Source organism: Entelurus aequoreus, linkage group LG07, assembly GCF_033978785.1.
Source record: "Entelurus aequoreus isolate RoL-2023_Sb linkage group LG07, RoL_Eaeq_v1.1, whole genome shotgun sequence".
Classification (NCBI taxonomy): Eukaryota; Metazoa; Chordata; class Actinopteri; order Syngnathiformes; family Syngnathidae; genus Entelurus; species Entelurus aequoreus.
In genome coordinates this window covers 9468770-9488449 of record NC_084737.1, presented here as the reverse complement: position 1 = coordinate 9488449, position 19680 = coordinate 9468770, and the positions used below count along the sequence as shown (strand labels likewise).

Here is a 19680-nt window from a genome sequence, read left to right as displayed (position 1 = left end):
TATCATCAGTAGTTAATATTGTGTTATCATCAGTAGTTAATATTGTGTTGTCATCAGTAGTTAATATTGTGTTATCATCAGTAGTTAATATTGTGTTATTATTAGTAACGTTGCCTTGGTAACTGACACACAGTGTTGTTGTGACTGTCAAAATAAAAGCTCCTAAAAGGGGTGCGCTGTGTGTCGGAATGAGGATGAGGAGGATGAGGAGGATGAGGAGGATGAGGAGGATGAGGAGGATGATGAGGATGAGGAGGAGGAAGCGGAGGCCTGAATGGATGTTTACAGCGACGCTGCTCTCCACCAATCACAGCCTCCCTGCTCTGTGATTGGCCGGTGGAGGCAGGCAGAGAGGAGGAAGAGGAGGAGGATGAAGATAAGTGGGAAGAAGAAGAAGAAGATGATGGTGGTCATGGGGCGCCATCCAGGCAGCGCCGTGACATCTTCCTCCTGCTGATGACCTCTGACCTGGGCCTGCCGCCAGCATGGGGTGTCACCTGACCCGCAACAAGGTGAGTGGCCTCCGCTTCAATTAGTCAGCCGGTCGCCATGGAAACAGCCCTCAATAAGTCACATACTGCAGCAGTCACGTGACGCGTACTGTAGCGGTCACGTGACGCGTACTGTAACGGTCACGTGACGCGTACTGTAGCGGTCACATGACACGTACTGTAACGGTCACATGACCCATCGGTCAGCGGACCTTTGACCTCCACTAACTGCTGTTGTCTTCCGGTCTGTTAGTCACATGACAACACTGATGATGTCATGTGTCATGTGACCATGGCAGGATGTTGCTTATACAACTTATACATATAGCAGGTATATATATATATATATAATATAATGTATATACCAGGGTGGTATGCTAATGCATGCGTTTAGCCACTTAGCTAAAAACTTATACAAACGTACATATAGCAGGTGCACTTGACCCAAATGTCTACAATGATATCATTATTCCCAAGTTAGCAAGAGTGTATGATTGTCAGCAACACCCACATGGCTAGCATTAGCATGTCGACATGTGTAACTTGGAATTAAAATATTTACCCCTGGCTTCATTAGCACGTTCACAAACATATCTAACATTAACGTGTTGACATGTGTAAGTTACTTTAAGTAACATATTTACTAGCCTGGGTGAAGTTTATTAGCATGTTCACAACATGGCTAACATTAGCATGTTGATAAGTGTTATTAAAGTGCAATGTTTACCCCACGCTTCATTAGCATGCTCACAAACATGGCTAAAATTAGCATGTTGACATGTATAGTTATTTTGAGTAACATGTTTACCACCCTCGCTAAAGTTTATTAGCATGTTCATAATATGGCTAACACTAGCATGTTGACATGTGTAATTAAAGTACAATGTTTACCCCTCACTTCATTAGCATGTTCACAAACATTGATAATATTATCAAGTAACATACTTACCAGCCTGGGTAAAGTATATTAGCATGTTCACAATATGGCTAACATTAGCATGTTGACATGTGTAATTAAAGTACAATGTTTACCCCTCACTTCATTAGCATGTTCACAGACATTGATAATATTATCAAGTAACATACTTACCAGCCTGGGTAAAGTATATTAGCATGTTCACAATATGGCTAACATTAGCATGTTGACATGTGTAATTAAAGTACAATGTTTACCCCTTGCTTCATTAGCATGTTCACAAACATTGATAATATTATCAAGTAACATATTTACCAGCCTGGGTAAAGCATATTAGCATGTTCACAATATGGCTAACATTAGCATGTTGGTTGACATCATGACACGTGTTATTTCAAGTAACCTGGCTAATGTTCATTAGCGTGTCCGCAATTATGGCTAACATTAGCATGTTTCCATGTGTTATTTCAATTAATCTGGATAATGTTCACTTGAATGGCTAACATTAGCATGTTTTCATGTGTTATTTCAATTAATCTAGATAATGTTCACTTGAATGGCTAACATTAGCATGTTTTCATGTGTTATTTCAATTAATCTAGATAATGTTCACTTGAATGGCTAACATTAGCATGTTTCCATGTGTTATTTCAATTAATCTGGATAATGTTCAATTGAATGGCTAACATTAGCATGTTTTCATGTGTTATTTCAATTAATCTGGATAATGTTCACTTGAATGGCTAACATTAGCATGTTTTCATGTGTTATTTCAATTAATCTAGATAATGTTCACTTGAATGGCTAACATTAGCATGTTTCCATGTGTTATTTCAATTAGTCTGGATAATATTCACATGAATGGCTAACATTAGCTTGTTTTCATGTGTTATTTCAATTAATCTGGATAATATTTATTAGCATGTTCACATGAATGCGACCCCGAAGGGGACAAGTGGTAGAAAAAGGGATGGATGGACATGAATGGCTAACATTAGCATGTTTTCATGTGTTATTTCAATTAATCTGGATAATATTCACATGAATGGCTAACATTAGCATGTTTTCATGTGTTATTTCAATTAATCTGGATAATATTTATTAGCATGTTCACATGAATGCGACCCCGAAGGGGACAAGCGGTAGAAAAGGGATGGATGGACATGAATGGCTAACATTAGCATGTTTTCATGTGTTATTTCAATTAATCTGGATAATATTCACATGAATGGCTAACATTAGCATGTTTTCATGTGTTATTTCAATTAATCTGGATAATATTTATTAGCATGTTCACATGAATGCGACCCCGAAGGGGACAAGCGGTAGAAAAGGGATGGATGGACATGAATGGCTAACATTAGCATGTTTCCATGTGTTATTTCAATTAATCTAGATAATGTTCACTTGAATGGCTAACATTAGCATGTTTTCATGTGTTATTTCAATTAATCTAGATAATGTTCACTTGAATGGCTAACATTAGCATGTTTTCATGTGTTATTTCAATTAATCTGGATAATGTTCACTTGAATGGCTAACATTAGCATGTTTTCATCTGTTATTTCAATTAATATACATAATGTTCACTGGAATGGCTAACATTAGCATGTTTTCATGTGTTATTTCAATTAATCTGGATAATGTTCACTTGAATGGCTAACATTAGCATGTTTTCATGTGTTATTTCAATTAATCTAGATAATGTTCACTTGAATGGCTAACATTAGCATGTTTCCATGTGTTATTTCAATTAGTCTGGATAATATTCACATGAATGGCTAACATTAGCTTGTTTTCATGTGTTATTTCAATTAATCTGGATAATATTTATTAGCATGTTCACATGAATGCGACCCCGAAGGGGACAAGTGGTAGAAAAAGGGATGGATGGACATGAATGGCTAACATTAGCATGTTTTCATGTGTTATTTCAATTAATCTGGATAATATTCACATGAATGGCTAACATTAGCATGTTTTCATGTGTTATTTCAATTAATCTGGATAATATTTATTAGCATGTTCACATGAATGCGACCCCGAAGGGGACAAGCGGTAGAAAAGGGATGGATGGACATGAATGGCTAACATTAGCATGTTTCCATGTGTTATTTCAATTAATCTAGATAATGTTCACTTGAATGGCTAACATTAGCATGTTTTCATGTGTTATTTCAATTAATCTAGATAATGTTCACTTGAATGGCTAACATTAGCATGTTTTCATGTGTTATTTCAATTAATCTGGATAATGTTCACTTGAATGGCTAACATTAGCATGTTTTCATGTGTTATTTCAATTAATATACATAATGTTCACTGGAATGGCTAACATTAGCATGTTTTCATGTGTTATTTCAATTAATATACATAATGTTCACTGGAATGGCTAACATTAGCATGTTTTCATGTGTTATTTCAATTAATCTAGATAATGTTCACTTGAATGGCTAACATTAGCATGTTTCCATGTGTTATTTCAATTAGTCTGGATAATATTCACATGAATGGCTAACATTAGCTTGTTTTCATGTGTTATTTCAATTAATCTGGATAATATTTATTAGCATGTTCACATGAATGCGACCCCGAAGGGGACAAGTGGTAGAAAAAGGGATGGATGGACATGAATGGCTAACATTAGCATGTTTTCATGTGTTATTTCAATTCATATGGATAATATTCACATGAATGGCTAACATTAGCATGTTTTCATGTGTTATTTCAATTAATCTGGATAATATTTATCAGCATGTTCACATGAATGCGACCCCGAAGGGGACAAGCGGTAGAAAAGGGATGGATGGACATGAATGGCTAACATTAGCATGTTTCCATGTGTTATTTCAATTAATCTGGATAATGTTCACTTGAATGGCTAACATTAGCATGTTTTCATGTGTTATTTCAATTAATCTAGATAATGTTCACTTGAATGGCTAACATTAGCATGTTTCCATGTGTTATTTCAATTAATCTGGATAATGTTCACATGAATGGCTAACATTAGCATGTTTTCATGTGTTATTTCAATTAATCTGGATAATGTTCACTTGAATGGCTAACATTAGCATGTTTTCATGTGTTATTTCAATTAATATAGATAATGTTCACTTGAATGGCTAACATTAGCATGTTTCCATGTGTTATTTCAATTAATCTGGATAATGTTCACTTGAATGGCTAACATTAGCATGTTTTCATGTGTTATTTCATTTAATCTGGATAATATTTAATTGCATGTTCACATGAATGCGACCCCGAAGTGGACAAGCGGTAGAAAATGGATGGATGGACATGAATGGCTAACATTAGCATGTTTTCATGTGTTATTTCAATTAATCTGGATAATGTTCACTTGAATGGCTAACATTAGCATGTTTTCATGTGTTATTTCAATTAATCTAGATAATGTTCACTTGAATGGCTAACATTAGCATGTTTTCATGTGTTATTTCAATTAATCTAGATAATGTTCACTTGAATGGCTAACATTAGCATGTTTTCATGTGTTATTTCAATTCATCTGGATAATGTTCACTTGAATGGCTAACATTAGCACGTTTTCATGTGTTATTTCAATTAATCTGGATAATATTTATTAGCATGTTCACATAAATGCGACCCCGAAGGGGACAAGCGGTAGAAAAGGGATGGATGGACATGAATGGCTAACATTAGCATGTTTCCATGTGTTATTTCAATTAATCTAGATAATGTTCACTTGAATGGCTAACATTAGCATGTTTTCATGTGTTATTTCAATTAATCTGGATAATGTTCACTTGAATGGCTAACATTAGCATGTTTTCATGTGTTATTTCAATTAATCTGGATAATATTTATTAGCATGTTCACATGAATGCGACCCTGAAGGGGACAAGCGGTAGAAAAGGGATGGATGGACATGAATGGCTAACATTAGCATGTTTTCATGTGTTATTTCAATTAATCTGGATAATGTTCACTTGAATGGCTAACATTAGCATGTTTTCATGTGTTATTTCAATTAATCTGGATAATGTTCACTTGAATGGCTAACATTAGCATGTTTTCATGTGTTATTTCAATTAATATAGATAATGTTCACTTGAATGGCTAACATTAGCATGTTTTCATGTGTTATTTCAATTAATCTGGATAATATTTATTAGCATGTTCACATGAATGCGACCCGGAAGGGGACAAGCGGTAGAAAAGGGATGGATGGACATGAATGGCTAACATTAGCATGTTTTCATGTGTTATTTCAATTAATCTGGATAATGTTCACTTGAATGGCGAACATTAGCATGTTTCCATGTGTTATTTCAATTAATCTGGATAATATTTATCAGCATGTTCACATGAATGCGACCCCGAAGGGGACAAGCGGTAGAAATGGATGGATGGACATGAATGGCTAACATTAGCATGTTTTCATGTGTTATTTCAATTAATCTAGATAATGTTCACTTGAATGGCTAACATTAGCATGTTTCATGTGTTATTTCAATTAATCTGGATAATGTTCACATGAATGGCTAACATTAGCATGTTTCCATGTGTTATTTCAATTAGCCTGGCTAACGTTCATTAGCGTGTCCACAAGTATGGCTAACATTAGCGTGTTTACTGTACATTTGTTAATACAATTAAGCGGGGTTTGTTAGCATTTTTCACACGCGTGGCTAACACTAGCACGTTTTTAAATGTATTTATAGCCTGGGTAAAGTTTGTTCACTATTAATAATAATAATAATAATAGATTTTATTTGTAAAAAAGTTGAGTAAACAATCTCAAAGTGCTACAGTGTATTAAAAAATAAAGAAACAAATAAAAAGATAATAAATAAATAAATAAAAATAAAAACTATAACAGCCAAATAGCTATAACTAGTATGCATACATCTAAAAAAAAAAGGCTTTTTAAAAATAAAATAAAAAGAAGGGCTTTTAAGCCTTTTTTAAAAGCATCCACAGTCTGTGGTGCCCTCAGGTGGTCAGGGAGAGCGTTCCACAGACTGGGAGCTAATATGGCTAACAAACCTTTGTATTAGTATTAGTCTGGGCTTCCCTGCTTAGGCTGCTGCCCCCGCGACCCGACCTCGGATAAGCGGAAGAAGATGGCTGGATGGATGTATTAGCATGTCATGTTTTTCAGCTCCCCAGTCTGGCTAAGATTCCACATTTAAGTTCACACTAAATGCTCTCAAATTGGAGCAAAAACAGGACATTTCCCAGCCTCCTCATGATTGATTATTTCCACTCACGTCATCCATGTTGTCTTCTCCCACCTGCTGTTTGTTGAAGTCGACCCACTTTGTGCAGACGCCGGATTCCAGCGGACGTGACACGCTTGACGTCAGCGTGGACGTCCTTCTAGAACGCCACGCTCGTATCGCTCTGCTTTCAGCTTCCAAGCCCAAAACTGCCAAACGTCGACTTCCTAAAATGAAATCCGACGTTGCAGTTGAAAGGGCAAAACGTCTCTCGGAACAAAGGTTGTGTGACAAAGTGATTGTTGACTCACCCTCCCCCTTCTTCCTCGTGTCGGCGCAATCGCACATTCATGCGCAATCGCACATTCATGCACAATCGCACATTCATGCAATGTTTTTATCCTTTCTTTATCCTCCACTCAGAGGACACCATTTTTCAGTTCCAGGGTCAAACTGCAGCTTTAGAAGGACTGTTAAAGCATTGAAACATACAAGCAGGTACCAATACCAATAAGTAAGAAAAGTTGGTTTGGCACAATATTGCCAAACAAAACGCCGGATAATATGTCTCCTAAAAGGTGCCATTTTGGGGTCTTCACACACCATAATAATGTATGTTGAAGCACAGTACGTCTGACTATGGTAGTCGTGATGTTCCGCGTTCCATGAAGCGGTGCGGCTTCGCAGCTTGCCAAAGTCGCACTAAAATACGAAAGCCAAAAGCGGTGAAGTTGTCACGTTGTGTAAATGGTAAATAAAAATAGAATACAACAAATAATAAATAAATAAACAAAACCTTTTCAACTTCTATTCAATTGAATAGACTGCAAAGACAAGATATTTCATGTTCACACTGAGAAACTTTGGTATTTTTTGCAAATATCAGCGCATTTGGAATTTGATGCCTGCGACATGTTTCGAAAAAGCTGGCACAAGTGGCAAAAAAGACTGAGAAAGTCGAGGAATGCTCACCAAAGACTTATTTGGAACATCCCACAGGTGAACGGGCTAATTGGGAACAGGTGGGTGCCATGATTGGGTATAAAAGCAGCTTCAGTCGTTCACGAACAAGGACGGGGGCGAGGGTCACCACTTTGTCAACAAATGCCTGAGCAAATTGTTGAACAACAACATTTCTCAACCAAGGAATTTAGGTATTTCACCATCTACGCTCCGTAATATCATCAAAAGGTTCGGAGAATGTGGAGAAGTCACTGCACGTAAGCCATGATATTACACACCTTGGATCCCTCAGGCGCTACTGCATCAAAAAGCCACATCAGTGTGTAAAGGATATCACCACACGGGCTCAGGAACACTTCAGAAAACCACTGTCAGTAACTACAGTTGGTCGCTACATCTGTAAGTGCGAGTTAAAACTCTACTACGCAAAGCCAAAGCCATTTATCAACAACACCCAGAAACGCTCACCTAAGATGGACTGATGCAAAGTGGAAAAGTGTTCTGTGGTCTGACGAGTCCACATTTCAAATTGTTTTTGGAACCATGGGGACTGTTCTAGGGTGAACGTGTAAAAGGCAGCATGTGTGATGGTATGGGGGTGTATTAGTGGCCCAAGACATGGGTAACTTACACATCTGTGAAGGCGCCATTAATGCTGAAAGGTACATACAGCTTTTGGAGCAACTTATATTGCCATCCAAGCAACGTTACCATGGACGCCCCTGCTTATTTCAGCAGGACGACGGCGAGCCACGTGTTACAACAGCGTGGCTTCGTAGTAAAATAACATTTGTGGCACATTATGAAGGCTAAAATATTTAACAAATTAAAAAGATGGTTTGACAAAAACAGACTATCTTTGGATCTCAGTAAAACTAAAATAATGCTATTTGGTAATAGTAGGAAAGAGCGTCATACGCAAATACAAATAGACGGAGTAGACATCGAAAGGGTAAAAGAAACCAGATTTTTGGGAGTATTAATAGATGATCAAATGAACTGGAAATCTCATATACAAAACATACAACATAAGGTAGCAAAAAACATTTCAATAATGAATAAAACAAAACACGTCCTGGGCCAAAAATCACTTCATATTCTCTACTGCTCACTAGTGTTACCATATCTGAGTTATTGTGCAGAAATATGGGGAAATAAATACAAATGTGCGCTACATTCGTTAACCATGTTACAAAAAAGATCAGTTATAATAATACATAATGTTGGATATAGAGAACATACAAACCCTTTATTTATTAAGTCAAAAATATTAAAGTTTGGTGATTTGGTAAAATTGCAAACAGCTAAAATGATGTACAAAGCAAACTATAACCTGCTAGCAAAGAATGTACAACATTTCTTCTCAACTAAAGAGGAGAAATATAACATTAGAGGAAAACATAATTTCAAACATTTATATGCACGTACAACACTTAGAACTTTTAGCATCTCAGTATGTGGAATTAAATTATGGAATGGATTAAGTAAAGAAGTAAAAAATTGTACTGACATGATCCAGTTTAAGAGGTTGTTTAAATGAATAGTGCTTACAAAGTACAAAGAAGAAGAATTATGAGAAAAACTTCCAACCTTATTGAAAATATTCTTCATCTCAGTAATGACTGAATTAATTAATTACATATTACAAACTGTTGTATATACTAATTCATAGATGTTATTTTATTATATAAAAAGGTCAGTAAATGATTTTATATCATTGTAAATGCTTTGAAGTGGGAAAGGGGTAGGATTAAATAAGCTTTGCTTCTTCCTACTCCTTTTCGGGCATGATGTGAAATGAAATGATATGAAATTGTGTGATGTATTATGATGTAAATGTGTTCATGTTCCAAATAAACTAAAAGAAAGAAAGAAAGAAAGAAAGAAAATATGAGAAGGGAGACTGTTGAACAACTTAAGCTGTACATCAAGCAAGAATGGGAAAGAATTCCACTTCAAAAATGTGTCTCCTCAGTCCCCAAACCTTTACTGGGTGTTGTTAAAAGGAAAGGCCATGTAACACACTGGTAAAAATGCCTTTTTTGCAATGTGTTGCCGCCATTAAGTTCTAAGTTCATGATTATTTGCAAAGTTTCTCAGTGTGAACATGAAATATCTTGTCTTTGCAGTCTATTCAATTGAATATAAGTTGAAAAGGATTTGTTGTATTCTCTTTTTATTTACCATTTACACAACCTGACAACTTCACTGCTTTTGGGCTTTTGTAGAACGTAACCTTTTCTCTGTCCATTTCTGTTCACTCTTTTCCCCCTCCTCCCCCGCTTGAGAACGCAGCGCGGGTCAGACATGAGGCGTGTGCGTTAATAATGGTAGTTAACGCACCAGCAAAGTAGCCTTGCAACAGGGTAGGAAAATGACATGTGATGTAAGTGTCATGTGCTTCTGTGTGTGTGTGTGTGTGTGTGTGTGTGTGTGTGTGTGTGTGTGTGTGTGTGTGTGTGTGTGTGTGTGTGTGTGTGTGTGTGTGTGTGTGTGTGTGTGTGTGTGTGTGTGTGTGTGTGCTAACAAATCAGTGAAAGCCAAAGAGGACAAAGCGAGACTCAAATCAGTTTGTGTTAATGTCAAAGTGCACTGGAGCGCAATTTTCTTCTCCGGGGAGTGGAGCATCGCCACGTACTCCCTCTTGTGTGTGTGTGTGTGTGTGTGTGTGTGTGTGTGTGTGTGTGTGTGTGTGTGTGTGTGTGCACGTGCATCCCGAGGCCCAGACGGGGCGAGCGTTCACGTTAGCGAGGTCTGCTGGCCTACATCCTGCCAGCCTCCTCGTTAGCATCGCAACTTTTTTTGCTGTGTTTTAACGCCGAGCCGTCGCCGCGGTAACGGCGGCGTGGCCAGAAAACGAAGGCTCCCTCGACGTCGACCCACTCGGGACGAAGAGGCTTGTGACGCAGAAGACGCCGTGCGTGTCTCGTCGCCCCCGGCAACCGGGCAGGTGCATTTCTACGCATGAGATCCGGTGCCGGTTCCGATTGTCTTCTTTGAGTCTCCTCGCCGTGTCCCTCGGACCCAGGATGAGACATTTGCCTTCCTGGTTTAGCTCACGTTGTCCGTCGACGACAACGTTACGCGTCGGCCTAATTGGCTGCCTCATTCTCGTCAGAGCGATATGTGGAATTATGACATCACATCCGAAAATGTGGTAACATTACAAAACAGCTCAAAAATGAGATCACCGTGCTGTGTAGGCGGTTACAGGGCGAGCAAATCAAGCGCCCCTTTTTTTTTTTTTTTTTCACCCCCCCCCCGCCCCCTGCTCGTTTTAAACATACATGGCGTCCATGGCACGGGACTTCTTCACTGTTTCGGAGGAAGAAACCCCGCTTCTTATTTGCAGCAAATTCCACTTCAAGTAGAATCATATTCGGTACTATACCACCTCTAAAAAAGCACCGGTCCCCACCCCCCTCTTTTTTTTTTTTTTAAATGGGCATGACAGCGCATCGTCGTCACGTGGTGACATTGCTGGTTTCACCAGCAGAGGAGCATGTTGGGCAGCGCACACGCACAGAGTACTTACAAGCAGACACAGTGTGTAGACAGAAAAGGGAGAATGGACGCATTTTGGTGTAAAAAGTCAAGATAAAGGTGAAGTTATAACACTGAAACACCCTCAGGAAGAGCTGCTTTAACACATGGCTAACATCCATCCACAGTGTTTTAGCTACTTCTAAATCACTAATCCTGGCCTCCATGGCGACAAATAAAGTGAGCGTCTTACAAGTATCATTATCACTGGAGGACGAGGAATAGCTAAACATGCTTCACTACACACCGTAGGAGGATATAATAGCTCACCGCCGTCACAATGTAAACAAACGCCATGGGTGGATCTACACCTGACATCCACTGTAATGATACCAAGTATCTAGTCGATACTACTATGATTACATCGATATTTTTTAGCATCACAAAATCTTTTTTCCTTTTTTGAAAATTCATATTATGTTTATAAAGTCAGTAAATACGTCCCTGGACACATGAGGACTTTGAATATGACCAATGTATGATCCTGTAACTACTTGGTATCAGATCGATACCTAAATGTGTGGTATCATCCAAAACTAATGTAAAATATCAAAGAAGAGAAGAATAAGTGATTATTACATTTAATCAGAAGTTAAAACAGAAAATAAGCAGATATTAACAGTAAATGAACAAGCAGATGAATAATACATTTTTTACAGTTTGTCCCTCATAATGTGTACAAAATAATAGGTGTATAAATGACACAATATGTTACTGCATAGACTAATTAGGAGTCTTTGTTTGTTTACTTACTACTAAAAGACAATTTGTCTAGTATGTTCACTATTTTATTTAAGGACTAAATGACAATAATAAACATATAATAAAGTACCAATGTATCGAAACGCATCGGAAGTATCTAAATAAATTTTGGTACCCGTACTGGTACCAAACTATTGGTATCGGGACAACCCTAGACACAATCCAAACAACCTTCCCTAGTCATGGTGCAAAAAAAAATGCAAAATGCAAAATTGTGTGAACGTTGTGGATATTATGAAACATTTTTACAGTTTGTCCTTTATAATGTGTACAAAATAATAGGTGTATAAATGACACAATATGTTACTGCATAGACTAATTAGGAGTCTTTGTTTGTTTACTTACTACTAAAAGACAAGTTGTCTAGTATGTTCACTATTTTATTTAAGGTTTAAATGACAATAATAAACATTTGTTGTTACAATAAAGACAATAATGACATTTTTTGTGCTGCCCCTTTTTTTTTTTTTTTAGAAAAGTATGGAAATACATTTTGGTACCGGTACCAAAATATTGGTGTGGGGGCAACACTACCCGCCACACCAATCCTCTTCCTTCTTGTGTTTGGATGATGTCATAGTCACCATGTCTTTGAACACCACGAGCCTTTTTTTCCTGCTCTTGTGTGTTGGAGGTTTGAAGGTTTAGTTCAAGTCGTGACTTGTTGAACATTTACCCCACCTCGGGTCATTATCCCTTCCTCTAATTGGATTAAATGTCCTTGTTGTACATTATTTCTGCAGGCTCACCAACCTTCGCGCCACAGGCACCGGGAGGAGCAGCGCTCCGTGGACCAGTACGGCCAGCCCGTCAGCACGCAGGGGGAGGGCCGAAGGGGGCGGAGCCACCGCCGGCGACGCGTGGAACACAGCAGGACCCCCTCGGAGAGACACTGGGAGGCCCTGAGGGCCATGGGACTGATGGAGGCCGAGGAGAGCCGGGCGGGGGGCTACAACGGCGGGTAGGTGAGGGGGTCGTGCGGGTCGCCACGGTTTGAAACAGAAAAGGTTGGGGAAAAACCGATCCATCTAGGAATTAGTCATGTCTCAATTTCCCGCAAATTCAACCAATACCTGCCTGCCGACTTTGTCCAATGTCCGCCCCTCCCCCACACATTTTACTTATGCATTGTCTGTCAACCCATCCATCTTATTTTGCTTATTCGAGGTCGGGTCGCGGGGGCAACAGCCTTCATTCAGCTCCCCCCGGGGGATCCCGAGGCGTTCCCAGGCCGGCCGGGGGACATAGTCTACCCAACGTGTCCTGGGTCTTCCCCGTGGCCTCCTACCGGAGGTGTTCGGGTGGCATCCTGACCAGATGCCCGAACCACCTCATCTGGCTCCTCTCCATGTGGAGGAGCAGCGGCTTTACTTTGAGCTCCTCCCGGATGACAGAGCTTCTCACCCTATCTCTAAGGGAGAGACCCGCCACCCGGCGGAGGAAACTCATTTGGGCCGCTTGTACCCGTGATCTTGTCCTTTCGGTCATAACCCAAAGCTCATGACCATAGGTGAGGATGGGAACGTAGATCGACCGCTAAATTGAGAGCTTTGCCTTCCGGCTCAGCTCCTTCTTCACCACGACGGATCGATACAGCGTCCGCATTACTGAAGACGCCGCACCGATCCACCTGTCGATCTCACCATCCACTCTTCCCTCACTCGTGAACAAGACTCCCAGGTACTTGAACTCCTTTGTCAACCGTCTTATCCAAACTCCTTCCTCCCCCAGACCAAGCAGGAGCAACAACATGTAAAACTTGTTATTGCCCGTCTTCCCGCGTAGCCCAGACCCACTTCTGCTTCCGTTCTCCAGCGCTAAGCCTTCTGGGTAATGTAGAATATAAACATTTAGCAACGCTCACCGAGCATTGACATGTTGGAGATGTTGAAGTGTGATGAAAATCTCTCGTCGTCTGTCACTCACCAACAAGGGTTACCTAAGGTCTATGTGGCTCTCTACGGTTCTCACATGTGTTCAACGTGCGGCCATAAATGTGTTGGAACCTAAATGAATGTCCACCATGGCCTCAGATTTGGAGGTGCAGATCCTCATCCCAGCAGCTTCACACTCGGCTGCAAACCGCTGAAGGTCCCGGCCCGACGAAGCCAACGAGACCACATCATCTGCAAAAAGCAGAGATGCGATCCTCTGGCCACCAAACTGGAAACCCTCCACACCCTGACTTCACATATAAGGTCAAGATCTAGACATAGATAGTTAGGCTGGTACTCATCACCAAGAGCACAAGAAACCGCATGGCGCCACTTGGTGCCTTGGTGAATATTCATGATGCAACATTCATGTGGACTTTTGAGTGCAGTTGATGCTGCTAACCAGTGGCTGTCGTCCTTCCAGACACTTTTATGACAACTCAGCGTCCAATGTATATGCCGCCAACAACGCCCTGGTGTCACCTGATGTCTATTCCACCCATGGCTACCTGTCCAGGGATCCCACCAGCCATGGTTCCAACTACCTGCCTAGTGTCTCCTACAGTTTGGACCACCTGGACCGTCTGGACAGCCAGGTGAGCGACTGATGCCGTCACAGTTTTTCCTGTTATGATTTCAAAGTTGTGTTTGGTCAGGTTCCAGAAATGTCAGCGTATCAGCCCAACTCAGAGAGCTGCCTGCTCGGATGCTGCAACTCGGAGGAATCGGAGGAGCACAAGAGTTATTCCAAGCAGGTAGTGCTTCTCGTTCCAGAACATGGATTTCACAGAGCGGCTCGTAAATAAATGGCTTTCCTTCCAGTCTTACCGGCCCCAATGGCGTCCCCTGGGCTACCTTCCCCTCAGCGAGCTGGACAGCGGCCTGGGATGCGGCCCAGACAGCCCGCATCACCGCGTGGCGCTCTCCGAAGCTGAGACGGACGCCATGTCATCGCTACCCGGCAACACCGCCTCTTCACAAGGCTCCTCCTCCTCCTCCGAGTCGCTCATCTCCTCGGAACCCAGCGACTCGGGCTTCCACAGCGTCAGCACCGGCGAGCACAGGTGTTTCCATAAGATCCAGAGAAACGCTTACTACCTGCGCTCGGGTCACTCCCCCCGGGAGCAGAGGGGACGCTGGGATCTGGAGTCCATCCCTGAGACCACGCCAATGACCCAGGCCGGAGCGCCGCAGTCGTCCCGCTGCACGGTGGGCAACAGCACTACCACCACGGTGCACTTCCACCGAGCTGAGAGGAGTCCCACTCTGCCTCGTACCCGCTCGCCACCTTCGCCCTCTTCTGGTGAGTAAACCGGTCATGGAGGTCCATTGAGTCTGTTTGTTGGCACTACACTACTTTTTGTCCATTTTCTTTGGTGGTTCCAAGCGCTTCAGCTTCAGTTCCAATTCCCCATGGTTCGAATCATTCCAAAAAAAAAACATGCCAAAATGAACCAAACCTTACCAATCCTGTTCCTCAAAGCCGGTTATGAAGACCCAGTGGTTCTTTTTGTCTGACCAGAAGCAGCTGACGACTTTTGTCTGCACCCAGGTTGCCGCACAGAGCCCTGCCAGCGCCGGGCGCTATGGTTGGAGCAGCGTCAAGGAAGAGGGGGTGGTACTATCGAGGCACCAGGAAGAAGTCGAACACTAATGGATCTGAGTGAGGTCCAGCAGCATCGCCGGGCCAGCCACCCTGTAGACATGGAAGTGAACACTGCGAGGAAGCAGGTCCATAGCAACCAACCGCGTCCAGCCAGCAGCACACCGGGTCCTAGGAGCCGGGCCAGTTATCCCACAAGTTGTCCGCCTTCTGTTCACCTCAGCATAGACACACTGACTGGTCACCAAAACACAACCAGGGCCTTGCAGAGCGGGGGCTGCAGCAGGCAGGAAGATCTGAGGAGTCACGGGTTGCTTCCTCGCGTGCCATCAGACTGGCGCGGTTTTCAGACTCTGGGAAATCAAACCAGCATCCAAAAAGGTTCTTCTGGCCCTTTTTACAGCACACTAGGGGCACATATTAGCCCCCGCTCTCCCCTCTCCCCACGCTCCCGACAGTCCAATCAGAAGTCAGTGAGGAACCAGCTGCTCCGCGCCCGAGCTTACCGGCTGGCACGGGAGAGAAGCGAAGTCACCACGGACGAGGAGATGCGGGGTGACACTGGGAGACCAGGGGACCACGAAGGGGAGGACGGGCCGTGGGCCGGCAGGTACTGGAACCGCACCGAGAGGAGACGTCACCTGGCGTTGTCGCGGCAACACAGAGAGCGTCGTTGGGGTGAGGAGGCAGCAAGCGTAGGTCAGGGGTCGCTGTCTTCCCAGATGGTTCTGGAACTGAGTCACAGGAAGCAGAACCGGCTGAGGAACAGCAAGCTACTCGATGATTGGATCACGGTGGAGGAGCTCTTGACTCACGGGACCAGAGTAGAGGCCGACAACCAACTCTGTCCCAGTCCTCTGCTATCGGTCACTACCGTCTGAGGGTTTGTGGTCATCTTCAGTACCAAAAGGTCCAGTTGGTTCACCAGTTGGCTTCTTTGTTGGTTTTTGGAAGCAAATCAAGGGAAGTTTGAGAATCAAGCAATACACCTTCTGGGGGACCACCCATGTTCTTTAAGGAGCTGTAGAACCAAAAGTAGACATTTAAAGAGGCCTTTAGCACTGATAAGTCTGCAATGCTGGAGGTTTACTTTGGCCTGAGGTTTCTAAACATGACAAGGTTCCGTTCCCATCGGAGTGTGACAAACATCTAAGCTTCTCCCAAGTTGTTCGGGCTACGGGGACCAGACCGGGCAAGCTGAACATCTTAGAACACTTCGAAACCAAGCCAGACTGACCCTGCAGCAGCACCTGAGAACACCTTCAGGTCCCCTTTCTTACACAGAGTTCTCAGCAACAATCCAGTCCCAAGCAGGCTAAGACAAGCGTTCAGGCTGAAATGTGCTCTTGCATCACGTAATCGCTAGGGGGCAGTGTTTTCCTCTTGTAAAACCGTGTTAGCTTCCTGTGGGTAGGAGTTGTGAACAATGGCGACTGAAGCCACATCACCGTTGTTGTCGGAGCTAAAACTAATCTCAACGAGTCGAGGCAGAGGACGGGCGGGAAGGAGAGGCATGTGTACTAAAAAAAATGACCAATCGCAGCTCTGCGGTCTTGGCGTGTACTCGATGCTTTGGGAGGTGCACGTAAAAGAACCCGTGTGTGATTATCATTGCTAATACGCTGACATTCCTTTAACAGTTGCAAAATTAGCTCAAAAAGCTAGCACACAAACATAAACATGCTAACGGTTAGCATGTGTCATATACCAAGTTATATGGCTGGAAGGTGCATGGCTGTGTAGATATAGCAAAAAACGTAAAGTTAGCTAAAAAGTTTGCACTGTAATGCTAGCGTGCTAGCATGCTAAAGTTAGCATGCGGACAGTTAACAAGTGTCACATACCGAGTTATATGACTCCAGGGTAAACGGCTGCAAAATTAGCTCAAAAAGCTAGCACTTGAATGTTAGCATGCTAGCATAGTTTTTATGTTATTACAATTTTATGATTCTTAACCAAAATCTCCCCCAACTTGTCACATGTCTAACTATTATAGTTTTATTTAATTAACATGTTATTAACATGTTATTATACATAACCAGCCCCCCACCTTGTCTAAATCCACCCAAACTTGTCACAATCATTTGTGCTGCGAGACTTTTATGTCTATTATAGTTTTTAAATCATTGTTTTATAGTTGTTATTTTATTAACATGTTATTAGCGTGTTATTATTCATAACCAGCCCCCCCCCCCCACCATGTCTAAATCCGCCCAAACTTGTCACAATCATTTGTGCTGCAAGACTTTTATGTCTATTATAGGTTTTAAATCATTGTTTTATAGTTGTTATTTTATCAACATGTTATTAACGTGTTATTATTCATAACCAGCCCCCCCAAACCATGTCTAAATCTCCCCAAACTTGTCACAATCATTTGTGCTGCAAGACTTTTATGTCTATTATAGTTTTTAAATCATTGTTTTATAATTGTTATGTTATTAACATGTTATTAATGTGTTATTAACATGTTAACATGTTATTAACATGTTATTATTCATAACCAGCCCCCCCACCTTGTCTAAATCCGCCCAAACTTGTCACAATCATTTGTGCTGCAAGACTTTTATGTCTATTATAGGTTTTAAATCATTGTTTTATCGTTGTTATTTTATCAACATGTTATTAACGTGTTATTGTTCATAACCAGCCCCCACCCCCCACATGTCGAAATCTCCCCAAACTTGTCACAATCATTTGTGCTGCAAGACTTTTATGTCTATTAGTTTTTAAATCATTGTTTTATAGTTGTTATGTTATTAACATGTTATTAACGTGTTATTAACATGTTATTAACGTGTTATTATTCATAACCAGCCCCCCTCTCCAACCATGTCTAAATCTGCCTAAAACGTGTCACAATCATTTTTGCTGCAAGACTTTTATGTATATTATAGTTTTTAAATCATTGTTGTATAATTGTTATGTTATTAACATGTTATTAACGTGTTATTAACATGTTATTAATGTGTTATTATTCATAACCAGCCCCCCACCTTGTCTAAATCCGCCCAAACTTGTCACAATCATTTGTGCTGCAAGACTTTTATGTCTATCATAGTTTTTAAATCATTGTTTTATGATTGTTATGTTATTAACATGTTATTAACATGTTATTAACATGTTATTAATGTGTTACTATTCATAACCAGCCCCCAAGCTTGTCTAAATCCGCCCAAACTTGTCACAATCATTTGTGCTGCAAGACTTTTATGTCTATTATAGTTTTTAAATCATTGTTTTATAATTGTTATATTATTAACATGTTATTAATGTGTTATGATTCATAACCGTGTCAAAATCTCCCCAAACTTTTCCAGATTTTTTTTTTGCTGCAATTCAATTTTTCTAACTATAGTTTATAACTGTAAATGTTTTATAGTCGTTATGTTATTAACGTGTTATTATTCATCTCCAGCCAACCAAAAAAGTCAAACTCGCCCCGAAACTGCAAAAAAATTTTTTTTTCTGACTATTCTAGTTCAGTCCGAAAATAGAATACGTTAAAAAGCGTAAAGAACAAATGTTTCCGGCACAAAGTGTTGGCCGTGATGAACTTCACACAGGTGGTCAAAGGTGTGCCTCCCAAAGAAAAAGGGGGGAGGAGCCAGCGGGCGTCAAGCTACGTATAGCGAGAGCATATTTCAGCCTTGAGCTGTACATAAGAGTAAAGAGAGTAAATAAGTCATGTGGTGAATTAGTACAATTAGTACAATTAGTACAATTAGTACAATGTTTGAACTGAAAAGCGAGGATGAGGAGAACTCTCTGCAAGGAAGTGTTGATGACCTTTTATGGGCGTCTTTTCAGCTCAGATCTTTGTAGAATTTAGTGGCCAAAGATGTGTTACTTTGGTTTGTGGACAATCTCTTATATTTGATAATTATTTTTATATATGTATGTGTATATATGTACGGTAGGATGTTCCTCACCTTCCCGCGCTACAGGTGACATGTTTGTTGACGTTTGTGTTGACAGTGAGCAATAAGCTGCGGCGAGCATGTGACCTCCCGACTGTCGCTGGTCAAGTTGATGGAGGCCTGCTCCTCGTCCAATCAGGACGCGGCTCGTTAGTTTGATTGGCGGGAGCAACTTTCCCTTTATTCAACAGCACTCAGGAAACCTTTCACCTCCTGAGACCCGGACATGATTTGTTTTGGCCACACTGATTTTTTTTTAAATGGAAATGCGCTTAACATTATTATTATTATTTATTTATATACCATTTATTATTATTACTATTATTTATATGCCATTTATTATT

At 41.1% G+C, this 19680-nt stretch overlaps 1 protein-coding gene across 1 annotated transcript; it reads left to right on the top strand.

Moving 5' to 3' along the window:
* Nucleotides 1–383: 383 nt before the first annotated feature.
* LOC133653235 (uncharacterized) lies at nucleotides 384–16297 on the top strand. Its single transcript, XM_062052315.1, has 6 exons — nucleotides 384–512; nucleotides 12623–12840; nucleotides 14238–14409; nucleotides 14470–14568; nucleotides 14636–15116; nucleotides 15366–16297. The coding sequence occupies exons 1-6, from the start codon at nucleotides 486–488 to the stop codon at nucleotides 16295–16297; spliced, it is 1929 nt and encodes a 642-aa protein (XP_061908299.1). The 5' UTR covers nucleotides 384–485.
* Nucleotides 16298–19680: the final 3383 nt, after the last annotated feature.

Excerpts from the sequence above, each read along its gene's own strand:
- LOC133653235 (XM_062052315.1), top strand. The coding sequence starts at position 486 with ATGGGGTGTCACCTGACCCGCAACAAG. Across the intron at positions 14,410-14,469 it reads TGGACCGTCTGGACAGCCAG|GTTCCAGAAATGTCAGCGTA; the intron begins GTGAGCGACTGA and ends GTGTTTGGTCAG. Across the intron at positions 14,569-14,635 it reads ACAAGAGTTATTCCAAGCAG|TCTTACCGGCCCCAATGGCG; the intron begins GTAGTGCTTCTC and ends CTTTCCTTCCAG.